Source organism: Onychomys torridus, chromosome 1, assembly GCF_903995425.1.
Source record: "Onychomys torridus chromosome 1, mOncTor1.1, whole genome shotgun sequence".
Lineage (NCBI taxonomy): Eukaryota > Metazoa > Chordata > Mammalia > Rodentia > Cricetidae > Onychomys > Onychomys torridus.
The window spans coordinates 83,366,355-83,385,832 of record NC_050443.1 but is presented as its reverse complement, the minus strand read 5'-3'; the positions used below and the strand labels follow the sequence as shown (position 1 = coordinate 83,385,832).

Genomic DNA, 19,478 nt, shown 5'->3' with positions numbered 1-19,478 from the left:
CACTCCCAGGCTGCACTTGAATTGTTTTGCTGCAGAAGTAAGACATTTTCTTTCGTAGTGTAGCTACTGGTGAGGCTCCTGTAAGAAACTAATAATCCCTAACCTGTGAAAATGGAGAGACTAGTTGAGAAGAGGAAGGAAATCAACAGGAAGTAAGCAGGGATCAAAAAGGGAAATAGGGCCGGGCGGTGGTGGCGCACGCCTTGAATCCTAGCACTCAGGAGGCAGAGCCAGGCAGATCTCTGTGAGTTGGAAGCCAGCCTGGTCTACAGAGTGAGTTCCAGGAAAAGGCTCAAAGCAAAACAGAGAAATCCTGTCTCAAAAAACCAAAAAAACAAAACAAAAACAAAAAACAAAAAAAGGGAAATGGGGACGGTGCATACAATCAAAATACATTATACTCATGGGTGGTAAATGTCATGATGTAATGTATAATTGTATATCATTAATATATCCCATAACAAAGGAATTCAACCTTTAGGCTGATTCACAAGAAAAATAACAGCTGTATCTACAAGAAAACTTGTACATGTATGTCCATAACACATCTTTATTTGATAACATCTAAAAATCTAAGACTATCAATACAATCATAAATAAGCTCATTGCATATAGTTCTACAAAGGAATCTGATCAACAATAAAATGGAACAAATCACCTATACAGATCTTATATGTACTATGTAACATATGAATGAAGAACAAAAGTGCTTAGTTGAAAGAAGCCTTACAAAATGGAGGTTTTTTTAATACAATATATTCTAACTGTTAGTATTTAAGTGGCGCTAGGAACACGTCCCGAACATGACAAGACCACAAAAGAGTTTTATTAAAGAGGATAGAGGTGACAGGCCTGTGTGAAACACACGTGGGTAAGGAGATAAGGGGGGGGGGGGGGACTCATGCAAGATGGCACCGGCTTTTTAAAGGTTGGGCCATGCATGCATACAGGAACTCCTGTGGGTACTCCACGCATGTGCGTAGATTATATGGCTGCGTGTGCTTTACGCAACCACGTAAGGCCACAGTGTCCCGGTCCCTCGAGATGTCTGACCCGGAGATGGCTATTCTGAACCGGAAATAGTTAGGTGGTCCGGGCAAGCCGAACCGTGTGGACAAGTAATCTCTATCACTAACTATGGTTTCTCCTCCAGTGACTCCTCCCAGTTCCTCTCCTCCTCCACCCCCATCCAGCTCCTTTCTGTCTCTTTTAGAAAACATAGAAAACAAACAGGCATCTAAGGGATAATAATGAAATAAAATAAAATAATTTACCTGTGAATTTCATGATTTCATTCCTTTTCAAGGTTGAGTGGCATCCCACTGTGTAATTATGCTACCTTTTCTTTATCCGTTCATCCACTGAGGGGTATCTAGGTTGATTCGAATTTCTAGCTGTTGTGAATAGGGCAGCAAGGAACATGGTTGAGTAAAAGTCTCTGTGATAGAATGAAATATCCTTTGGGTATATATATGCTCAAGAGTAGTATAGCTGGATCTTCAGACAGAACAATTCACATCTTCCTGAGGAAGCTCCACACTGATTTCCATAATGGCTGTATAAGTTTGCACTCTCACCAACAATGAATGAGTATTCCCCTCACTCCAGCAACACTTTCATGTTTACAATACAACATAAAAATTGCAGGGTCCCCACCAGAAGCTTCCTGGCAACTTCATTTGCAACACAAAAGGGGAAGAGAATAAAGGCGGAGTTAGATAAGAGCTGGAATAAATCAGAGAAGGAATTTATGGGCTAGGAATATATCCTTACTGTGGTTACGTGAAAATATTACGAGCCTATCATAAATGTGCTCAAACTATAAACTTACAGGTGATAGGGTAAAGATATCTAAAAGTCATTGAAAATAAAATTGCCATTCTTTTTCTCTGCAGTCAGGTTCCTGACAGGGCTGGGGAGGAGTACTGATAGCTAGTCAATCTGCATCCCAGCTGGAAGCACCACGTGACAGGAAACCCTTTTATCTAAGAAGTTGCTCTGGGACAGTGGAAGACCTGAACTTGATTTGCACCATAAACAAAGCTGTACATCTAGTAGCCTGTTAGTTGCCTAGGCTCAGCAGGGGAGGGAGTACCTAGTGGACCAGTGTCTGAGAAGGTTAGCTGTTTGCCAAAATGGTTTGGAAGTATTTGGGCACACAAGAATTTCATAGCAGATAACAGGTGAAATATTAAAAGCTGTACAACACCAAATATTCATAATAAATGGCTTGCCATTCGACAGCCCCTTGGCTGGTAAAAGTATAGCGGTAATACACAGCTGAATCTCTTAATATATTCTTGTGGCCTGCAAGATCTAGTAGACATCAGTCTGTGTCATGATTATGCACTTAGGGGAGGGGCTGCTCTCCTGTGCCCACTGTAAGGGTTCTGTCCTTAATTGCATCATCAGCCTGGGGCTGCGGGCCAGCCTAAAAAGCTGGCAGGCTCTCTGTGCCCCCTTTCTCTCTTTTCGCTCTCTTCCCTCTGCGAGATCTGTTTCCTTCTCTCTCCCTCTCTCCCTCTCTCTCAGGTAACCATGGCTCATGACTTTCCTCCAGCACCCTCCTCCGCCGGCCTGGCCGAAGCCGGCGGAGGCCAGCCACGGGCAGCGCCAATTTAACCAACACCTACACCACCAGGGCCAGACTCTACTGCACTGTCCACAAGGTACACAGGCTGCTATCCCAAGCCAAGGTGTGGGGCAAGCTTTGGCAACACACAAACGACCAGGGCCAGCTCCACTGTGCTTCCCAAGTGAGGCTGACTCTCCCAAGTGCTGCAGCTGGTGAGAGGCAGGTCAGAGCCAGTTCTGTGCAGGCCTCAGACATCAACATGGCCCCAGGCAGCAGCATAGACCAGGGTGTTCATATGGCCTTTGGTGGTAACTTGGGCCACAGACATCATCCCAGACCCCTGCTGCTGCAGAGCCATGGACCCTGAAATGGCCCTGGGTAGCAGCACAGGCCTGGACATCATCACTATGGCCTCAGGTGGCAGTCAGGCTATTCACATCACCCTGTTCCTCAACATTCTCATGTCTCCAGTTCTGCCTGTCTACACATTACCCAGTACAAAACCAGGAAAACAAAACAAACCCCCCTAGTTTGTAGTATTTTGTTACTAATTTTTTATAATAGCTTCAACAGACTAGCACATTAGTAGTGGATTAAAGAGGAACCCGAGAAAGACACAGCTAAATTGTGGAGAAAGTGAGAGTAAGCTGATCAAGTGTCCAATTTCCCAGGAACTCAGAACTGCTGGGAAAAGCGGCATGGACCATATGGTGACCACTGCTGCTTGACAAAATTCCATCACCTGACATGGCGGATCACAACTCTCCACTGCCTTTTTACTTTCATTTTTAATAATTCTCACAGCCAGCAGCAATGCCAATCCAAAGAACTGCATATCATCTTATAACCTCCAAAGGAAAAACACCCATGTACATACAATAAAAGAAAAAGAAATGCGAAAAAAAAAATAGATTTAAAAGTGAAATAATTCTCTTCATCTTTTTTCTGTATATATTTAGAGCTATTAATCTTATAGGTGTGAGGAGCCCTAATGGATACATGGGTTACTAGGGATATATACGTTTGCTTGAATGTATGTCCGAATTCTGAAAAAATCAGGTTGTAATGCCAGTGAAGGGATGAACATGGGAGCGAGAGGAAGAAAAGGCATGCAAAGAGAGGACAAGCTTCCTTAATCATGCCTTTATATAGACTGCTCTGGGACAGATCAAAGATGGGACATATGAGCACTGGGAAGAGGACTTGGTCTGTTCAGCAACAGAATATATAATCCATAGGACTCCACTGGGCAGCAGGCGAGCCCTCTGCAGCTTCCTAGTTTAACTGCTGTGAGCGTGGGGAAGTGTTTCTGCATGGCTTTGCACAGGAATCCTCCCCATCCTGTCCCTGCTGAGTGAAAAATCTTGATGTGCATCATCTGTCCTGCACTGCAGCTACCTTCCTGTTTCATCCTGTTAGTGCCCAACTCCACCTCCAGAGGAACACTCCAGTTCTGTCTTCACCTATGATTTCCTTCCCTTTGGACCACACCTGCCACCTAAAACAAAAGCAGCCACCAATTCGAGTGCAAGAGGAGCCCATGGGGAAGGCTTTCTTTTATCAGGGGAAGCTCTCCCGGGGGTCAGGATCTTAAGGGTGATTGTGACATGAGCCTCAACAAGTGCTCCCTTACCACTAAAACATGTCCCCAGCTCCTGCAAGGCAGAACTGACTCAAGGCGACTTTCGCCCTCTGGTGGTTGAACCGCACACACCGATGTGGTGGCATCCCATTGGTTGGCAGCTCTGTAGTTTCTCTTTCTCAGTTCCAGCCCTCAAAGTCCTCACTTTTCTCTCCTTGTTCACCAGAGATCAGACTTAGAGACTGAATCCTCGGGACATTTCCTCTGGCCTCCATTCGCTCCTGTCCACAAATTCAGGATCTCTTGGTTGGTGTCTGAAGGTGTGAGAACAATTTAGAAGGCAGACTTTGGAGGAATTGAAAAGAAAACACCCTTCGTTCTGGTGAGTTTAATTTGAATCTGAGAAGGGGCGGGGAAAGAGGGACTGCTGGCTTCCTGCTGAGTGATGGGGGTTGAGCAGCCTATGGAGGAGTGGTCTTAAGGAAGACAGGTTTCAAGAGCCAGGGAGGTCCAGGTATTTCTCCAGGTGGAGTTCACTCCCTTCTTTCCTCATGTTTAATTTTGGGCTGCACCAAGAATCCTCTGTTACAAGACAGACACTGCTGTCCATCCGTGTTCCCCCACCTCCATCGCCACTGAAGGAGTAAAGCCAGAATGGTGTTTGAAAACAGAGTTTAAGTTTTCTCCATGTAATGGTGAATTGCCCATGATTCTATGGGTTCATTCCCTTTGCTGGTGTCTCTGATTAGAAGTCCCAGTCTTACTACAGCCTCTTACACATTTACTTGTCCTATGAAACAGCCTCAGGTCTGTAGAGAACTGATTTGTTACTTAAGTCATTACACTTGCCTGCCTTTCCCTTGGTCCATGTCTGCCATGCCCAGACGAAATTCAGTCCAACTTTGTAACAGTAATTCCAGCTACAAAGGAAGCTGATGCAGGAAGCTCCGAGTCCAAGACCAGCTGGGGACCTAATAAGACCAAGTCTGAAGAAGAAAAGAAAAATATCAAGAAGGTGCAGTTTATTGGGGTTGGGGGGCACTTTCAAGTTTGCACTAGTCCCGGGATTCAATCCAAAAGAAAGGGACAGAGAAGGAGGTGACAGGGGAAGGAGGAGAGTGTGAGAACACAGGGAGAGCACTCTTTCTGGAAGTGACAGCTTTTCTCTTTCTTTGGGACAGGATACCCTTAGATAGCCCAGGCTAACCTCATGTAACTGGCCTGTGTCACCCTCCCCAGACACTGAGATTACAGGTGAACATTGCAGCCCCTGGACTTGTGTCCCTTTCAAGGAACAGCTCAAGCTCCTGATTGGTCTTAATGGTGTAAAAGACTGAGAGGCGTCTGCTGTTAGGAAGATCTTGAGAGCCAGGAAAGGACAGGCAGCAGGGAATCCCAGCTTCACCCAAGCTAATGTAGATGCCAGAGCACACAGGCCAGGCCTTCTGTGTCCAGGTTGACTTTGAGGACTGTCATGAGCCCATCCTCTTTCCCTGTGCTCTCTCCTGCTCTTAATCAGTTGTGGACACCTCTCTTCTGAACTTAGGCATGACTTTCTTTACCGCCATATGTTATGAGATATTAAAATGCACATATTTGGGTTCTCCAGTATTAAATTTGCCACAAGGAGGTAGTACTCATTAAGTTGCTCTGCATAAGCCTGGGACAATTTATTTGCCCAGCCTATTTGTAAAAGGATTGTTTCTCATATGACATTGTACTTTGAAGTTTCATAAACCTTAAAGAAACACGTTAACTTGTTACAGAGTTCAAATCCAGGAGGAAAAGACCAGAGACTCAACCTAAATTATAATTAAGTGAGTTTATTAATTACTTCTAGTAGGCCAACAACAGCCTTAAAGACAAATCAAAGGCTTGTAACACAGGAGAGGTTGGAGGAGAGGTTTTTAAGGTGGGCAGCACAATTATCTCATTTGTATGGGATGAGTAGCTGAGTGAGAAACAGCTTGTACTCCCCTCAATTGTGAAGAGCTCTCTCCCTGCTACACAGCAGTAAGTGGGTTCACAAAAGCTAAGGCAGCAGTTAATTATCTCACAGAATTTTCACAATTTGGAGAGGGTAGCAAGGAGTGAGAGTTGCCAGGAGTTTGTCTTTGAGGAATTTAGAATGGGTGTCTAGCACAAAATGGAGTTTTCCTTAGCCATCACAGACTCCAATCACAAAAGAAATAAGCTGTCTGCAGCCAGATTGTTTGAATTGACCAAACGTAGTTCTCATTCCTTGGTGACTCTTTAAAACAAGATTTCTTTGGCTGAAATTGAGGGGCATTTGAGGGAGGATATGGAAGCCTAGCGCAATAGAGACTGCCTAAAATACATTAAGGGATCTACTGAGGTCTCCTACTAATGGGGGTATGGAGTCTCGACAGGCAATGTTTTGTCACCAAACAAGGCTTCCATTGGTGGGATTAGGGTGCATTCAGCTAACATCTTGATCAAATATGTCATATGGAAGTCCCAAACAACCCTGGCTGTTGCTAAGAGAAAGGGTTGCCCTCTAGAAACTGACAGTGGAATCTCATTGCTGGGACAACACCCACACAAATCATTGAACATGAAGAAGTTGACTGGTGCCTACATGGAGCCTTCACCCCTACATCCTAGTGGCTTTGGTACAGGAAGGTACTCTACAGACTACCAAATGCAATGTAAACTCCAACCAAGTCACAAAGCCTTTACCTACAGTCTGTCCTGCCCGCAAAATATGCTGGGGCAATGGTGGCACAGAACTTGTGGCAGTAGCCAGCCAGGGTCTGATTTGACTTAAGGTCCACTTCACCGGAAGGAACCAATACCTGACACTGCCCGGGTAACTGGGAACCAAAGACCAGGTAGCCCAGAGATTTAAGGTAAAATCCAAACACTATTGGTCTGAAAAGAAAAAAGAAAAACGCAAAAACAAGCACACAAAATTTCATTGGTTTGAGTTGTATATTTGTGGATCTGCCTGTGTGTATTCACATCTGAAAGGATGGGTGGGGTGGTCAGAGCTGCTGGATTCACTGATGCTGGAGTTACAGGCAGCTAGCTGTAAGCTGCTTCATGTGGGTCCCAGAAACTGAACTAGGATCTTCTGTAAGAGCCGTAAGCTCTCTTAAACACTGAACCCTTTCTCCAGCCTAAGTAGTATGTCAATTTATTGATCATTTATTTATTCTTATTTAATGTTATTTTATGTGTATTTTTGGTGTCTTATCTGTGTGGTGGTATTGTGTTCCCCAAAATATTGTGCACCCTAATAAATTTATCTGGGGTCAGAGAACAGACAGCCACTAGATACAGAACCAAAAATGGTGGATAGAAAATGGGTCAGAGCAAGCTATAGCAGAAGCTAGGCAGTGGTGGTACACGCCTTTAATCCTAGCACTTGGGAGGCAGAGCTAGCTGGATCTCTGAGTTCAAGACCACTTTAGAAACAGCCAAGCAAGGTGACCCATGCCTTTAATCCCAGAAACCCAACCTTTAATCCCAGGGAGGAACTAGCAATTTGAGATAGCTGAGGAACTAGCAAGGTGAGGTAGCTGTGGCTTGTTCTGTATCTCTGATTTTTAAGCAGTCACCCCAATTACTGGCCTCGGGTTTGATTTTTTACCAGTGTCTACACCGCCAGCCGCCGCCATGAAAAGCAACATGTAAAGACACTGGTAAGCCACACGCCATGTGGCAAAGTATAGACTAACAGAAATGGGTTAATTTAAGATAGAAGAAGCAGATAACAAGAAGCCTGCCACGGCCATACAGTTTGTAAACAATGTAAGTTTCTGTGTGCTTTCTTGGTTGGGTCTGAGCGACTGTGGCCTGGTGGGTGAGAGAGATTTGTCCTGACTGGGCCAGGCAGGAAAACTCCAACTACACAATTGTCCTGCATTGACTTTAGCAGTGGGCTTTTCATTTATGGCTTCAAAATAAGGAAACTTATATCTATACCTAGAAATTTTTAGGATTTTTATTCCTGAAATAAAGGTAATTTATTGTCATATACTTTTCAAGTAAAGAATGAGAGAGTTTCTATCTTTCATTTGCTGCTGAGGTGTGGGTTGTCCATTGGTTTTACATGCTGAACTAACATTACAGGTTATCGGGCGGCGGGGCAGAGTGGGGGGACCTCAGAATGGTTTGAAGTATAATTGTTGATGTGGTTTGGAGCTCATTACCCTGCTGCCATTCCTACCTGGAGTCTCCATCAATGTCTTTGTCAAATTTCTAGACCAAGATAAACTCTCAACATGTACAGACACAAGATTCCTCAGAACCCACATGGTTGGAGGCATAATTCCACACATCCATTGTTCAGGCTACAGTTCTGTCCTGGATGTCACCGCTCTTTCTTTGGTGAACTCAAGGGGTAGAGCAGGGAACTCTGGAAGAAGGTTCTAAAAGGATGGTTTTCATCCCTTCAGTGTTCTGAAGACAAATGAGCCCTGTAAGTGGCCATCTCTCTACATCTAGTGTAGGGCTTCACTTAACCATGGGCACAAACACATACGTTGTCATTTCTACATCTAGTGTAGGGCTTCACTTAACCATGGGCACAAACACATACGTTGTCATTTACTAAGTGAGATAAGAGAAATCGTTGCCTACGTGAATCAGGTATACTTGTGTGTACCTGTGACCAGTGTACACTCCAGGTCAGCACTAGGCATTCTAGTCAGAGACTTGTAAGGAGAGGATGAGAGAGGGTCACTCTGATGGGTGCAGATAAAGGAGCAAGTACAGCTGCCAGAGACATGAGGAGTTCATTGCTTTTAACTTGAAAATGTGATTTTGCCCTGGGAAAGAAAGGGATGGATAGAATGTAGATTACACAAGGCTGTTGGAAGAAAATAACAACCCTACATCTGAAATTTGTCATGTGGGATGAAATAAGAGTAGAGGACTTGAAAGTATGACAAAATGCTCCTTTCACCATGTCGTTCAACTTCTGTCCCTATTTCTCTCCTGTGTTCTTTTCCCTTACCACGGAGGTCACTGATGTCTGCACAGTGTCCATGCTGATTTTCCCTTTTTTTTAAGTGTTTTTTTTAAATATGTAATTTTCTTTTTTTTATTTGCTTTTTAAAGTTTTTTAAAATATGTAATTTTATTTATTTTTATTTTTATTTTTTTAAACATTTTTTAAAAGTTTTTAAAAGATTTATTTATTTATTATGTATACAGTGTTCTGCCTGCAGGACAGAAGAGGGCACCAGATCTTGTTATAGATGGTTGTGACCCATCATGTGGTTGCTGGGAATTGAACTCAGGACCTCTGAAAGAGCAGCCAGTTCTCTTAACCTCTGAGCCATCTCTCCATCCCTGATTTTCCCTTTCTTACTTGTCCTCCTTTCATTCATCCCAGTCACACAGGTACCTGAGCAGGAGTGTCAGGAGTCAGGACAGACAGACAGAATCACAGCAACAATGGCCTCATCAGTCCTAGTGATGATCAAGGAGGAGGTGACCTGTCCCATCTGCCTGGAGCTCCTGAAGGAACCTGTGAATGCCGATTGTGACCACAGCTTCTGCCGAGCCTGCATCACACTGAACTACGAGTCCAGCAAAGGCAAAGAAGGGGAGGGCATCTGCCCTGTGTGCCGAGTGAGTTACCTGTTTGGGAATCTAAAGCCTAATCGACAATTGGCCAACATAGTGGGAAAGCTAACAGGGTTCAAGTCCAGCCCAGAGGAGGAGCAGAAGGTGAATGTCTGTGCACAACATGGAGAGAAACTCCAGCTCTTCTGTGAGAAGGACATGGTGGCCATCTGCTGGCTTTGTGAGCGATCTCAGGAGCACCGTGGTCACCAAACAGCTCTCATTGAAGAGGTGGCCCAAGAGTACAAGGTAAGAAGCAGAAGGGCGTGGGACACAGAGCAGGAGACAGTAACAGACAGGAAATCTCCACTTGGTGTGACAGGTCAATAGCCTGGACATCATAGACTCAAGGCCTGATATATCATTCCATCCTTTCCTACCTTCACTTCCTAAAAGATATGATGATTTATTCCACTTAATTGTATAGGAATCTGCCTGGACTAGAAATACTAAGATAGAAAAAAATGTCTTGGAACTGTCCCTGTGAAGTTGAGTCAATGACCTAGAAAAGCCAAGAGCAGAACTGCTAATTTATTATGTGTTTATCTTCTTTCAGTGTTTATGTCAGATTCATTCATCTACCTAAAATCCAGTCTAGTGATATCAACAATGGTCTTAGTAAATGAGTGATAGACAGCAGCAAAGAGAATGTGCATGTGGAAGTTGTACATCTGGCAAGAAGGGAAAGAATTCCATAATGAGATACACAGAGGCAAGCTCTGTGTTGGGTCTTTGTTTTCTGTAGTTTGTTTGTTTGTTTTTGAGCCCACATACAAACTCACATAGACAGTTGGCAGCATGCACAGGACCTGCAAGTGTCTGCACCAGATGGGATCCTAGAGCTGGAGGGAAATGTGGATAATTGCCCCCACCCCAACCCAGAAGCAATCTCCAAATGATAACTACTTATAAATGAAGTTTAGTTTTCTCCTAGAGAATCTCACTGGAGAAACAATTCATTTACTTGTAAGGACAGGTCCCATGCCCAGCAGTAGTAGATGGATGACCAACACACAGTGAAATGAACCCATATTTGGAGGTTCTTTCTCTCATAACGATAAGTCTGGGCTTTTTTCTTTTCTGTTTTCTTTTTTCTGCTTTACCAGTCCCTTGAATGTATATTAAGACTTAGGGTTTCAATGGGTTTCCCCCGTGAGAGAAACCTGCTGTGTGTCTCTGCATCTATATGCATTCCTTGTGTTTTTTATTTAGCTCTTTTTCTGGTTTGTTTGTTTGGTCATATTCCAATGGGTTTGTTTTTTATTTCTCTTACTGTATTTTATTTTATTATTTTACTATTCCTTAGCTGCCTCTTTGTTTTGTTTTGGTTTGGTTTTGGTTTTTTGAGACAGGGTTTCTCTGTGTAGCTTTGTGCCTTTCCTGGAACTCGCTTTGGAGACCAGGCTGTCCTCCAACTCACAGAGTTCCGCCTGCCTCTGCCTCTCAAGTGCTGGGATTAAAGGCGTGCGACACCACCGCCTGGCGCCTATTTGTTTTGTAACAGCAGACAAAAAGGGCATAGATCTGATGGGAGGGGAGATGGAGAGGAGCTGGGAGGAGTCAGGATAGGGGAATCTGTAATCACAATATATTGTATGAAAAAAATCTATTTTCAGTGAAGGAAAAAATCTTAACTACAAAAAAACATACAATTTTAAAAAAAAAGAAAACTAGAGAGATGGCTCAGTGATTAAGAGCACAGGCTTTAATCAGAGGACAGAGGTTCAATTCCCAGCATGCACATGGCTCCTCATATATCTGTAGCTGCAGTTCCAGCGGATCCTACATCTTCTTCACACAGATATGCAGGCAAAACACTGGAGCTGGAGTTTTCCTGCCTGGCCCACAGTCACTACAAATCTCTTTCACCCGCCAGGCCCATAGACGCTCAGACCCAACCAAGTAAACACACAGAAACTTATATTGCTTACAAACTGTATGGCCGTGGCAGGCTTCTTGCTATCTATATATCTTAAATTAACCCATTTCTGTTAGTCTATAAGTTGCCACGTGGCTCCTGGCTTACCGGTACCTTACATCTCGCTTGTCATGGCGGCGGCTGGCAGTGTCTCCCCCTTGCCTTCCTCTTCTCCCACTTTTCCTCTCTCTTAGTCCCACCTATACTTCCTGCCTGGCTACTGACCAATCAGTGTTTTATTTATACAGATCGATATCCACAGCAAAACACCAATGCACATGAAATTTAAAATTAAACAGAAAAGGAAATAGAAGAGAAAAAATGTGCATGTGGACATTGGTGATGACTCAATCCCAGAATTCTGGGGCTGAGGCAGGAGGTTGAGGGTATACTGGTCTATACGGGAAGTCCAGGCCACCTAGGCTACATAGAAAGACTTTTTTCTTTTTTCTTTATTCTTTTTTTTTTTTTTTTTTACAAAAGCAGGTGTCTAATAGGACATTGCAGGGTCATGTGATATATGTGTATATTTATATGAAAAATCAGAAAAGCTAACACAGTTATCCCAGTTTTCTGAAGCCAGAATCAAAGTGACAGGTTTGTACTTGGGGTGATTGAATAAGGGAGATTTCCATTCTTTGTATGTATGGGGGTTCTGTGCATATCAATAGGAGAATGGATTGAGCTGGAGACTGAAGATTTACATACTTTATGTACATAAATCATAGCATAACTTTTATAAAAGGGAACAATCTTACGTTTCCTGTCTTTCCAGAAGGGTTTCTTGTTATTCTGTTAGAAAGAACTGTCCTACTAAGCACACAGCTTGACTCTGCTACAATTCCTCTCCCACAGGGGAAGCTCCAGGCAGCTCTGCAGGAACAGAAGGCAAATGAGAAAAGATGTGATGAGTGGGAAGATGATCTTAAAGAGGAGAGAACTTGCTGGAAGGCAAGTGGGGACCCTAACTCCTAAGATGCCTGGGAGGGACCTGGGCAAGAAGCTCCCTGGCTCTCCATTCCCTGGTAGTTGATGAGGACAAGAGGCCTTGATTAGTCCTCTCTACCAGTTCCCTTGGAGCTGGGGCTGCACACTGAGTGCATCACAACTGAGCCTGGCTGTGTGGGGAGCTGACACCATGGAGGGGGTCTGGTGAGAGTGGGCACTGAGTCCTGGATCTCACTCCTGTGGTGCTTTCTGTAGCTATGACTGTTGGGGAAGATGCTTGGGAACAGTCACAGCTCTATTCTTGGGGTTTAGCTTCTCTCAGGGATACAGAGGTAGAAGGAGGTGATTTACAGGCAGGAACAGGAGTCTGGGAAAGCCACATGAAAACTGGGCCACACCCAGACATCCCACTTTGGCTCAGAAGGCCTTGGTAAAGGTGACCTAACATCTTTGTTTTGGAATGTCATCAACAGACACTGAGAGGAGACACATGCTTCCCTAAGACTCCCTTCCCTTCCCAAGCTCAGTTCCCTGTGAGAACTCCCCATCAGAACTGTGTCTTTCTGTCTTCCAGTCCCATTAGGATAGTCTGAATTCCTCTCCTTTTTCTTATCCCTGAAGAACCAAATACAGAGTGATGTAGAAAAAGTTCAGATGGAGTTTAAAGGACTTCGGGAATTCCTAGACTCCAAGGAGAAGAATGAGCTGCAGAAACTGAAGCAGGAGGAGCAAGACATTATGAACAGCCTGGCAGAGTCTGAAAGTGAGCTGGTGAAGCAGAGGGAGTCAGTGAGAGACCTGATCTCAGATGTGGAGCATCACTTGCAGTGCTCAACCATGGAAATGCTGCAGGTAAGTCTGCAGGAGGTCCCAGCATCTGAGAGTCAGGAAGCATCAGGAGGTCCCAGCATCTGAGAAGCCATTTCCCTCCCTCTGAGCTGCTGTGACCTTCCTGGTGGGGACAGTAGGCTCTCTGGGCCCTCCCTGCACTCTGTCCTGAACCAGTTTCAGAGCCTGGGGAATTATGGCATGCATGGATGGCAAGGGGAAATTGCGTGTTTTTAGTGTATCAAGTATAGTATAAAAGCTCAACCTTGGAGAAGAGATCAGTTGCATCATGGGTAGTTATTACCTGGCTGTGATGTTCAGCATGTGTGAAACGCATTTTCACCTGTCACGTTAGTCACTTCGCCTGAATTTGAAATTAATAGAGATTGTTTCTTTCCTCGAATAATTTGAAACTTTCACCCTCACTGGCTCTGATTCCTGAGAGAGGAGTGGCCGGGGGCCGTTGAGGGTGGCTGTTGTTAAACCCAAAATTAACCTATAATCCCAAGGACTTGGTAACTTTCTGGAATTCTGGGAGTGGGAGTTCTTGGAAACTAATAGCAAAGCCTCATGGGAAAATATGGTGGCCTGTGTGTTTTCCCCTTGTAAGCTCCGCCAACAAAGGTCTCCAGCCACTTACCCGGAAAGTTTTCCAGGTGATGGTCCTTTCCACTTTTCATCTTGGTCACTATTTAATATTTTTAATCAAAGCTTGCTTAAATTCAGCCAAAATGGTGGAACTACTTTTTCTGGCAAATTTTAGGATTCATACTATTAATCATTCAAGATCTCAGAAAGGTTTCCCTTCCTCTGTCTAAAAGTTGCTGAGATGAAAGGTATCTTCTTTTATTCTTACAGGTATAAAGTATGTACTATATTTTGTCTCTATCACATTTTTAAATAATTTAATAATAATAATTTTGGCGATGAATACCTCTGTATGAATTTGTTTCTTTCATCTCAATTGTCAATGTTATAGACCTTGGTAGTTCTAGGAATTCTTCATAAACCTTTAATGTATGGGCTCCATTGGGTTAATTTAATTATAACTGAAAATATTCATTTATCAACTATATTAGATGAACTTATGCATATATGACTAATCTAAACTGGTTCATATAAATACGAACTACAGCCACCATACTCTACAAGCCTGAAATTGTGTGTCTTAACCAAAGAATCTGTCCACCTTTCTCTGCCTCCAGCCACTGATGACCCAAATTGTAATCTTTACTTTTGGGAGATCAATTTGCATACATGACACATATTTCAATATCATTTAGTGTTGTTTTTTCTTGTTCCAAGTTGGTTTATTATAACATAAATTCTCTGAGTTCAGCCAAGTTACCACAAATGGCAATACTTCTTGCTTTGAATGTCTAATATTTTAACACATATACTTATTATATCATTTTTATCCATTCATCTGGTGATTAGTTCTCCGAATGACTCTATTTTAATTACTACGATAATGACTCAGTGGACATGAGCATGCAGATATCTCTATGTTTGAACGTCAGAATTCATGTGTAATTAGATTTAGTTCTCTCCCAGAATTCTTTTTACCATAGATCTAATTTTGTTGATTTATGTTATATAAAATAAAGTCATGTGTAAGCTAAGCACATGCTGCCTGTGATCCCAGGACTTGAGAACTTCTCATACACGGAAACCAAAACATGAGAAGCACAGAACATAGAAAGTGAAATATAAAGCTTCCCAACCTAGAGGCAGGTGTGCTGGCTCACTCCATTAATCCCAGCATCTAGTATGTAGAAACAAATGAAGCTACATGGGTTCAAGGCCATCCAGGTCTATGAGTTTGGGAGCAGTGTTAGATTGTGAAAATAAAAGCTGGCAAAGGTGGAAACAGTAAGAGACCACAGACTGTCCAGTTTTAAATGGTGGAAACAGTAAGAGACCACAGCCTGTCCAGTTTTAAATGGTGGAAACAGTAAGAGACCACAGACTGTCCAGTTTTAAATGGAATATATATACTCCACCTTTACTTTAAAGGCCCAACGATCCTTGCAGAAGAAAGACAGAAAGAGTAAGAGCCAGAGCTGGTGGATGAGAACAAGGAAAGCAGTGTCTTCTGCACATAGTTTAGCAGCAGCACCTATCAATTGTGATTGACAGTGACACCAAACCCAAGACCTGTGCAAGCCTAAACTAAAATTCCACTATGGAAAGTGGACTTTCATAGCAAGTCCAACCACGTCCAAGGAGCTCCTGACAATTGTTAGCTGTTAGGAGAAAGGGGGTCATATTTCTCAAAGAATGTAACTTTAGGTAAATCTACCAATATCTATTGGAATGCAAACATGCAAGAAAACTTGCATAGTGTTCGGTCTCAATCCCAGGACAAATGGGTAACTGAGATGCCTACTTATCATATCAAAGTGGACCTGATAGATCAGATCTTGATATGTGGTCCATATAAAAGAGGAAAACTAATATTGGAAATCAGGAAAAGGATATTTATTAATGTGGCCATATTTTGAATATGGACAAAGAGATTAAAAAAACAAAACAAACAAACAAAAAAAACCCTCTGTCCATCTTCAGTTTCCCTAAGTGAGTTCAATATTTAAGTTGAGAGTCAAGGATATATGCATGTGAGCAGTACAGGTCAAGGTGTGGTCCTGTCCATCATTCTCCTGTCATTATCTGGGTGACATTCTCATACTTTAAGGGGGTCTGACAAGTAACTAAAAGTGCTTGAAATCTTTTTAGACCACCAGCCCTGTGGCCAGAGCTGTTTTCCTTCCCCCAGTGTGAGATTCCTGGAGAAATTCCATTTCTTTCCGGTCAGTGGTTCAACGGTTTGTCAAATTGACAGACACACAGATTCACTTCTCTCCTGCCAGGACAGTTACAGAGAGAGAAGGAAAAGAGACAGAGACATGGTTAGTTTGTTTTAAGTATCAGACAATCAATCTAAGCTTCTGCTCCTTGTGGCTTCTTCATTACTAATATGTTAAATTGTGTCTAAAGGACTAAAATAATTTAGAAATCAGCCTCTCACAATGTTAGTTGCAGGTACTGTAATTGATAGTTTACATGCAGCAGCAAAAGAGTCATGTATTTAGTTGTAAGCACAGCAAAACCTACTTAAGCTTTCAAACTATTGTTTGTTCATTTTTTTCCCCCATCAAAGCCTTGTGGTATAAGACAGGACATAGTCTATTGAGTCAAGTAAATAATACATGTAAGGCAAGTAAAGAGCCATACATCATATTTAAATCTTGTCTTGGAGAACTGTGGGTGCCCTATTTTTTTTTTTTTTCCCCCGAGACAGGGTTTCTCTGTGTAGCCTTTCCTGGATCTCACTCTGTAGATCAGTCTGGCCTCGAATTCACAAAGATCCGCCTGCCTCTGCCTCCCAAGTACTGGGATTAAAGGCGTGTGCCACCAGCCTGTGGGTGCCATATTTGATTCTCTTTTGACTTTGTCTCTGCAGCCAGTGAGAGTATGAGCAGGATTTGTAAGAACATGCAGAACATGTAATTCACTGTATTTTCTCTCTTCTCTCTAGGGTATGAATTCTGTCCTAACAAGGTATGTCTGGGCTGATGGGGAAGAATAGCACTGTTGGATTGTGAAAATGATTTAGTATTCAACTAGAATAAATATCTTATGTGTTTGGGGAAATTTAAACATAATACTATCCTGAACTTCTGGTAAAAAGGAGGAAGGGGAAGTGGGGAAAGACAGGATCTGACTGTTGTGAACAGTTGAGAACAGATTTGATTGTCTTTTAATGACTGGATAATGGGGAGTTACAGAGTCAGGCTCAGCAGTGGGATGAGGCAAATGGAGCTGTAGGTGCTTTCAGACTCCTTGTGGTTCTGTCATTCTGTCCATACTGTGTGCGTGTGTCTGGCCCTGGATCTCATTAACAAGTACTTGATTCCTTAATTCATCCTAGGTAGGGCATGTCTTCTCTGTCTGCAGTGTTCACAGAATTGTATATTGGGGGAGCTTCCTGTGTATTGATGTATCTCATCAGAAGAATGAAAATCTGTACCCTTGTATGTAAAGTGTAACACCCAGGCTGTCAGCGTCAGACTCATTCTAAACATGTGGAGCTCATGTTATTATTAATTTGGTGTTTCTAACTTCTTTGCCAAGTTGTGTCACTGTAACAAATGAACTTGAAGAATCAGATGCCAGTCAAGAGTGTCCGTCCATATTGACAGCAGGATTTGAACTCTTGGCTTTCTCCTGTGGCTTTCCCACATTCTATACCCAGGACAGGTGTAGCTTCTGTGCTCCAGGCTTTAGACCATTTCCTTGAAGACCAACATGTATTTTCCTCCTTTCTTTATTTCTCTTTTCTTCCTTTTTGTTTTAGTTTGATTTTTTTAACTTTTTATTATTATTATTATTTTTGGTTTTTGAAACAGTATTATTCTGTGTAGCACTGGTTGTCCTGGAACTCTCTGTGTAGACCAGGCTGATCTTGATCTCAGAGATCCTCCTGACTCTGCCTCCTACTTGAAGGAATTAAAGGCATGTGACACCATGCCTAGCCCACACATTATTTTTTTTAAAAACCTTAGTTTGGGTTGTTTTTAAATTTACTAGTTCATCATCTCTTCATATTTCTGGGAGGGTGTGAGTGTGGGAGCGGGGAGAGTGGACGAGCTAGTCTTTTCACTGTACAACTGAGGAACTCTGCTTCTGAGAAGTAAGGCTTTCCTAACATCACACAGGAAGTAAGTGGGAGGACTCTTAGGTGTGTCTCTCATGTCTCCAGAGTTAGTAGCCTACCCTCTTTCTCCTTCTCAGAATTCTCAGGAGAGCTCCAGGACATCTGTGGTTAGATTGATAGGGAACCAATCAATGGTGGTCAAAGGTCACACTGTCTGAGATGTGGAGGTCAATCTTTTGTCCCTAGGAGTCAGACCTTAAGACTGAAACAGCCTGATATGGTCCCAAGAAAACAGAGAAGGCTCTTCCAAGCTCCAGATCTGAATGGCATGCTGCAAGTGTTTCAAGGTAAGAGCAGCTACATTCTGTGGTAACTGGGGGATTCTAGGTGTGGCTGGGGCTACACTCTCTGGGAAGAGAGTGATGTTTCTGAACCCAGGTAGAGGGACTCAGAAGAGCAGATACTGTTCCCCAGTAGAGTTATCATATTTCATGGGAAATCATCATTCATTCCATCCTATATCACAATTTCCATACCTTCCCCTAATCTGCAGAGGATTGTTCTGATTCCTTTGCATGAATTTCATGCTGTGAATTTTCATCTTTCAGGCCTCATGGATGCCCAAAAATACTGGGGTAAGGAGAAATCACACCGTCAGCCACTCCTTTCTTAATGTATTTCAGAGTTTCACTACTAACCCTCATGTGTCATGTTACTTCTCCCAGTCTGCCTCTCCTTGACTGTAAACAAGGCTTCTTCTCACTCACTGTCTCTGCCTCTCTTGTGACTCTTATGTGTCTCCTTGTTCTGCAGTTCATGTGACCCTGAATCAAGTCTGCAATAAAAACATTGTCATTGATGAGGACAAACGAGAAATACATCAAAATGTTAAGAGTAAAAATTCACAGAATTCTAAGACCTATAAGTTGGGTGTGCTGGGATATCCAGCTATCTGCTCAGGGAAACATTACTGGGAAATAGACGTGTCTAGAAGTGATTCCTGGCTCCTGGGATTAAATGATGGAAGATGCATTCGACCCCAACTTCATGCACCGAATGAAAAGGGCATCAAAGTCCAATATAATTCTGATGCTAAACAACATGTACATTATCAGCCTGAATATGCCTTTGAATATGATAATGATTTTAATTATGGACAACATGACTATCAGCCTAAATATACAGTTCAAGATGATTCTGGTGTGAAACAGCATGTAAAGTATCAGCCTAAATATGGCTACTGGGTTATAGGGATGAAGAGTGGGTCTGTCTATAATGCCTTTGAAGAGTGCTCTGTCACCCACAATGCCAGTGTCTTGGTCTTCTCTCTGAATGGTCGTCCTAGTCGTGTTGGAGTTTTCCTGGACAGAGAAGC

The 19,478-nt window shown here is 42.9% G+C and overlaps 1 protein-coding gene across 1 annotated transcript; it reads left to right on the top strand.

Moving 5' to 3' along the window:
• Positions 1–4,353: 4,353 nt before the first annotated feature.
• Positions 4,354–19,144, top strand: LOC118589775 (tripartite motif-containing protein 30A-like). Its single transcript, XM_036197345.1, is given in 9 exon segments — positions 4,354–4,539; positions 9,520–10,001; positions 12,526–12,621; positions 13,240–13,470; positions 16,985–17,007; positions 18,350–18,450; positions 18,712–18,738; positions 18,917–18,972; positions 18,974–19,144. Coding segments are annotated over 8 exon segments (1,065 nt in total). The 5' UTR covers positions 4,354–4,539; positions 9,520–9,581; the 3' UTR covers positions 19,085–19,144.
• The last annotated feature ends 334 nt before the right edge of the window (positions 19,145–19,478 follow it).